The following is a 6,665-nucleotide window of genomic DNA, read 5'->3' on the forward strand; positions in this document are numbered from 1 at the left end:
CGATCTGCTTTATTACAAAACCTGCCATTGTGCATTTAGGTGACCATGATGAGACAGACAGACAGAGTCTGGCTGGCGCTCGCTGGCAGTTGTCGCTGCAGTCTACCGGTAGCATCTCTTTTCAGGCCCGAATGTCACCGAGCAGTGACTAGTTTGTGGTCAAAACTTTGCAGCCATTTGCCACAGCAGATGGTAAGTGAATGTGTTTAATTGTAGGCAGGGACATTACTGGATATTCTTGTGTAATTGCTACAGAATAATTTATGTTATACTTTGTTATTGCTACAGAAGAATATTTATTTTATTATTTTACGTTTACAATTTTCCCCGGGGACCCTGTGACACCCCATTGAAGAGCTGTAGGCTGTGGATCTCTTAAGATCTCACTGTTGGGTTTGTAAGGCCATGTTACTCCTAAATTTCTATCTTGTTGAAAGAGAAGATATAAAACAGTTCTAAGCTAATCGACCTTAGTGTTCTCCTTTTTAAAAACAAGAATCGATAAGAGAATCGATAAAGAATCGAATCGTTAAACAGAATTGAAAATGGAATCGGAATCGTTAAAATCTTATCAATAACCATCCCTAATCTGTGGACACCACCTTGCGAAACAACACCCTCCCAATCCGAGAGCCCTGATGCAGCAGCCTGGGCTCCCTCCAAGGACGGAGAGCTAGCATGCAAGACGCGGTTACCGGCAGCCTCCTCCGGAGGTGACGCGATGCACACAGGCGGTGAGAGAGAGTCCAGCGTTGAAACGCTCTCATTTTTAACAGTCCCAGTGGCTCTACGGCGATCATAGATGCCATCATGCCCAACAAGTGTAATATCGTCTGGAAACGCAGTCTGCGTCCCAGCTGAAACTGAGCGAGGCAGCGATGAAACGCGGCCACTCTGTGCTCCGACAAACGTGCGCGGCTGGAAAGCGAGCATATTTCCAAACCGAGGAAAGAAATCTGCTGACTCGGGATTAGCGAGCTCTTTTGAAAGTTCACAGAGAACCCCAGTGTCTGAATGTGTGACAGAACCAGTGACAGCTGTGTCTCCGCCTGCTCTCTGGAGCAAGCTACGAGAGCCCAGTCGTCTAGCTAGGCTAAGATGCGGATGCCTCTCTCTCTGAGGGGCGCTAGCGCTGCTTCGGCACATTTCGTAAAGGTGCGAAGAGCGAGCGACAGCCCGAACGGCAGCACTAGGTATTCGTAGGCTACGCCCTCAGAAACTGCCTGTGTTTCGGGTGTATAGCCACATGAAAATAAGCATCTGTTAGATCAATTGTCGCAAACCAATCTCCCGGGCCGACTGCATTCAAGAGCTGTCTGAGTGTTAGCATCTTGAACCTGTACGTACGTAGATACGTGTTCAAGTCTCGCAGGTCGAGGATGGGACAAAGCCCTCCCCCTCTTTTCGGAACAACAAAATAGCGGCTGTACCAACCTTTGTCTGTCTCCGAAGCGGGGACCACTCGTATTGCTCTTTTCTGCAATAGCGCCTTTATTTCCTCTCTGAGTATCATGGCCGCCTCGGTGTTGACAGTCGCATTTATGACTCCTTGGAAACGAGGCGGCTTGACCTGGAACTGCAACCGGTAACCCATGGCAACGGTTCGCAGCACCCACGGAGAGGGGGGAAGTGAGCAGCCAGCCACCTGACCTGCAGCACCGTCGGCGGGGCATTGTCGCCCCCCAGTGTGTCTGCAGGGGACTGCATCACCTGCCTGACCTGGCTCATTCTGCCCGCAGGCTGAGCATTTGTGATTGTTTGAGAATAAACAACACTCTTTATTGATTGTAACATGGGAACATGTACATTCATACATTTTGTTGGAGGCACCTTTTCTGGGGCACAACAATGAAAAACAGCGGGAACACTTGATGTGGTCACCTGAACATTTAACACACCTGAACAGGGAGTTACCTGAGGCATTTTGTGTGCAGGGGTTTTGTGCTTGGGAGACTGTGTTAGGAAAGTGCAGCGCCTTCTGGGGCTGACAACCTGAACAGAACTTAAGCGGCACCTCTTGGGCGGCAACAGAGGGGTAAAAGCAGCGTCTCCCTGCTGCTGGACCCCTTTTCCACTCGAAACCACAGCTAGGAGGGCTGAGGCTTCTTCCTCCTGGGCGTCGGGTCCCGCCGGGGGCCCGAGGGTGGGCCTTTGCTCCAGGCCGACTGGCGTGGAGCTCGGGCCGGAGGATGTGCTCTCGCTGGCGGTGCACCCACTTCAGCAGTGGGCGCCAGTCTCTTGCCAGTCGGCAGAGGAGCGGCGGGCCTGTGAGAGCTAGCTGCGGGGTGGGCTTCGGCTGACGTCTGGGGATGATGTCGCGCAGAGCTTCCGTCTGCTTCTTCCTCAGATTGAATCTAGCCTGAATGGCTTCAAGTGAATGACCGAATAACCCAGCCGCAGACACTGGTGCGTCCAGATATACAGCTCTGTCCCTATCCGGGACGTCAGAGAGGGTCAGCCACAGGTGCCTCTGCGCCACTACTGTCGAAGCCATCCCTCTGCCCAGGGAGAGCGCTGCACAGCGAGACGCACGGAGGATGTAATCTGTGGCGACTCTGACCTCATTAAGAAGAGGTGCCAAAGGGCTGTCATCAGGAACCAGTGATCCGAGCTCCGCCAGGCACATTGCCTGGTACGTCTGGAGCATGGTGACGGAGCTCATGGCGCGAGCAGTGCCGGCCTGAGCCTGATAAATCTTCTCCAGCTGCGAAGCAGAGAATCTGCAGTGCTTGGACGGCAGAGTTGCGGGGCCGCCGACACCATGGTTATGGGACGGGGCCAGATAAGCAGCCAGAGACAGCTCCATAGGGGGTGGGTTAGCTAAGCCAGCCCCCTCGGCGCCGTCCAACTCCATGTACTGTCCATAGCCGGGCACAGTGACCCGGGTAGACAGAGGTTTGTCCCATGATGCTGTTAGCTTGCAGAGAAAGTCTGGGAACATGGGAAGGCAGTTTTTGGCCGTTGCGGGCTCAGGTGGGAGGAAAAAACCCGCGATCCGCGATGGCTTCTGAGCTGGCGGATGAGAGGGCCAGTCCACCTGCAGCTTCTCAGCAGCGCGGCGAAACAGGGAAAAAAGAGAGGTGTCATCGTGGCCGACCGGCGCAGCAGCAGCGGCACATTGGGCCGACAATGAGCTCTCCTGCTCATCCTCCGACAAACCATGGATGTCCAGGCCGATGTCCAGCACGTCATCGTCTTCCTGGGGAGCGCTGGCGGGCTTCAACCCAGGCTGATGCCCGTCAGCGCTCCTGCATGGTTCCGGCTCGTCATCGGCTAACCCGTCAACATATTCCATGTGGTCAGCCCAGCTAATTGCGGGGACATCGACCAGAAAATCCTCGTCTTCGGACTCGGACGAAGCCGGGGCTCCAGACTCGGAAAGGAGAGGGTCATGCCGTGCGACAGCCGAGCGTCCCAGCACTTTTTCCACAAACGTCACCCATCTTTCCAGGGTCGAGCACCGGAGCTGGCGACAAAACGCACAGGCTTCGGGCTCCGTCAACGCTCTCCTAGCGTGGACAATCCCCAGGCAGACAGGGCAGGCATCGTGCTGGTCGCTGTTGTGCAAACAGAAACCACATCCCTGAGGACAGGGGCGAACAGAAGATTTCTGCTTTGCTCGCTTCGGTTTGGAGTCCATTCCAAAACGCAAAGCGAAACGCTGCACAGGAAAAACTTGAAATTAGCGCTCCGCGGGCAGCCTACACACCAACTGGGCGGTGGATGTGCGGCTATATGTGCAGGCGGGGCCGTGCGCATGTCATCACACGCATGTCATCACACGCATGTCATCTGCCTTAAAGGCGTGAATAAAGGTTTCTTCAGCCAGGACACGTGAGGGCGTGATATCCATACTTATGTGTTGTACCGAGTGAATCGACTGAAAGGGAACTTTACTCACATGTTTTCAGTTTGTTCATGTTCCGTTGATTTTCCATATGTACCCTGTTTATTACTACTTCCTCTGTGTTATTAGTCAGACTTAGCTGTGTTCTCACCTGCTTCTAATCATCATCAACATCATCATCATCATGTGTATTTATGCCCTCAGTTCCCGGTCTTGTCATTCTGTCTGTTCCTCCTGTATGTTTTGAGTTCAGTCAGCCAGCCAACCATTCATTCATTCATTCAATTAGTCTGTTAGTCAGTCCATCTTCTCATGTTCTGTTCATCCTGGCTTCACAAAAAACACTGTCTACATTCTTCACCAGCCTGTGAGTCCTGCGTTTGGGTCCTCTCTTCCTTCCTTCCACACATCGCATAGAGACTGTTTATACATAGGGCCCAGAATTCTGTGCTTACACCCCTGAACCTTATACAATCTGTGGTGCCAACTCATAAACACAAACACACTTGCTGTGTATATAGTATTGTACTTTATTTTTTTAAAAGCAGCTCTGTGGAAAGAAGGCAGTTTTAAAGCAGCACAGCAAAAAATCCTGGCACAACTTCACCTGCTTCCAAGGTGCATGGAGAAGTTTTAAAGCAGCAGCCATGTGAATCCATAACCTACTAAGCAATCACTTCTTTCTTCCTCTATCTTTGAATTATTTTGCAAACTGTGAAACTGATATTTTTTTAAATATATACATCATGTCAGTTATATTTTCTGAATTACCTTTGTGATATAAGTGTACAATGAGCAAGACAACAGGGGCACCCAAAAAGCTGCTAAACTAGTATTTGAGCCACAATAAACACGTCACTCACATTTTATGCTTAAACAAAGATGAAAATATGACTCTTATGCTTGAGAAACATAATTCTGTTTACTGTAAAAGACAATAAGTTTACCAATTTACATCTTAATGCAACGTGTTAGAGATATGGCATTAAGACACCTTAAGCTCAAACGATAAGACTACCTGGATTAAATCTGAAACCAGATGTGGAAATGTATTTTAGTTTACCTCTGAAAAAAATGCATTAATTGTCTTTAGATCTTTGATAGTGTGGTCAAATTTAACTAAACAATAATGCTGTTTACTTAGGTTCGGTTGCCTAACCTTCAAAAACAGCTGTGTTTGTGTTGGTACATGGATTTTTATATGCAAACACAAATGTTTTCTCTTTAACAAGCTCCATCACGTTATAGAATAGAAAAACACTGAACTTAAAAACAGACCTAAACCTAAGCCTTTGGAATACTTAATAACTAAACTGAAACTAAAATAAGCAAACTGAAAAAAAAACCCTAAACTAGAATTAAAGAAGTGAAAATTAAGAAATAAAAATGACAAATATAAAACCATGATAACTCTGATCTATATTTTATCTATAAAACATGTTTAACTCTATTTAAAAGTAATTTTAAGATGATGCATTTATAGTTGATGTTATGAGTCCTCCATTTGTTGTCATGTACAAGAGAATAATGTACAATTTTTAAATTTCATTTTGCTCTATTTTCATTTTGTAGTTAAGAAACTCTTAATTTTGAAGGGATTGATTTTCTTTTAAAACAAACTAAACCCAAAATTCTGTTTCGTATTTTGGTGAGTTTAAATCCATATATGAGAGGATTCATAACTGGAGGGATGATGAGAAATTCAATAGTGATGAAGTTTTGGAGGCTTTGAGGTAAACGTGTAGAGCCAAATATCATGTACACTGGATCAAAAACTAAAACAAAAAGGAAAGTCATCAAAGAGATCAGGTGGGGCACACAGGTCTGCATAAACTTTACCCTGTCCTCTCTGGACCTCACACATGTTTTAATAAGATGCATGTAAGTCCAAACTATAAAAAGCCAATGAGACAGATAAACAATAAATGTTACATATGCACTGATGTTTTTTCTAAAGGTGTCAGCTTCAGGACAAGCAAGTTTAATAATTAACCAGTTTAGACACAAGACTCTCTGAATCTTTATATCACATAACTTCAGTCTTGACGTTATCAGGATATTCATAAAGAAAATACAGAAAGGTGTTAGCCAGGAGAAACACACCAGCTGAGAGAGCCTCCTCTTAGTCATGAAAGAGTGGTAGTGCAGAGGTCGACATATAGCCAGATACCTGTCAAAGGCCATAACAGCTAAAATGGACAAATCACTACAGGCAAATGAGTACATGATAAAAGCTTGTAAAAGACAACCTTCATATGAGATTCTGTGAGAAGACGACAGTAAATCTAAAAAGAATTTTGGGTAGAAACCTGTGGACCCATAAAGTGCATTAATGCAGAAGCTGCTCAGTAAAATGTACATAGGTTCATGCAGGTTTTCATCCAAGACAATAAGCAGTATAAGAGCGATATTGATAATTAAAATCACACAGTAATAAAGTAAGGTGGCTAACAAGAGGGGTACTCTGTAATTCGTTGTCTCATTAAATCCTACCAGAATGAAAATTCTTACATTAGACACATTATCCATGATTAGAAAGCACATCAACCTTCTTTGTGTAACAATGTAAGTGTACAGAGCACAGAGCTGCTGTATCTACATCCCTAACAATATCTGCTCTTCCTCTACGCCTCCTGTTAATAACAAAACACACAGACACACACCAGGGAATTTGACCTCTAAGGACGAAAAAGTTACAGAATTGATGATGGCAAAAGTTTCTTCAATCTAATATAATATAATATAACAAATCAGTTAATCAGTCAACCCACATTAAGTGTTTTTATTAATTTTTTAAGACTCCCCCGCCCCCAAAAAA

General features: G+C 46.2%; 1 protein-coding gene across 1 annotated transcript; it reads right to left on the reverse strand.

Moving 5' to 3' along the window:
• Positions 1-5,419: 5,419 nt before the first annotated feature.
• On the reverse strand, positions 5,420-6,376 carry LOC116315515 (olfactory receptor 142-like). The gene has a single exon (XM_031733837.2). The coding sequence runs from the start codon at positions 6,374-6,376 to the stop codon at positions 5,420-5,422; it is 957 nt and encodes a 318-aa protein (XP_031589697.2).
• Between the last annotated feature and the right edge of the window lie 289 nt (positions 6,377-6,665).

This window comes from Oreochromis aureus, linkage group 16 (assembly GCF_013358895.1).
Source record: "Oreochromis aureus strain Israel breed Guangdong linkage group 16, ZZ_aureus, whole genome shotgun sequence".
Taxonomy (NCBI): Eukaryota; Metazoa; Chordata; class Actinopteri; order Cichliformes; family Cichlidae; genus Oreochromis; species Oreochromis aureus.

Bases quoted from the DNA above. Each gene is read 5' to 3' on its own strand.
- LOC116315515 (XM_031733837.2), bottom strand. From the start codon at position 6,376: ATGGATAATGTGTCTAATGTAAGAATTTTCATTCTGGTAGGATTTAAT.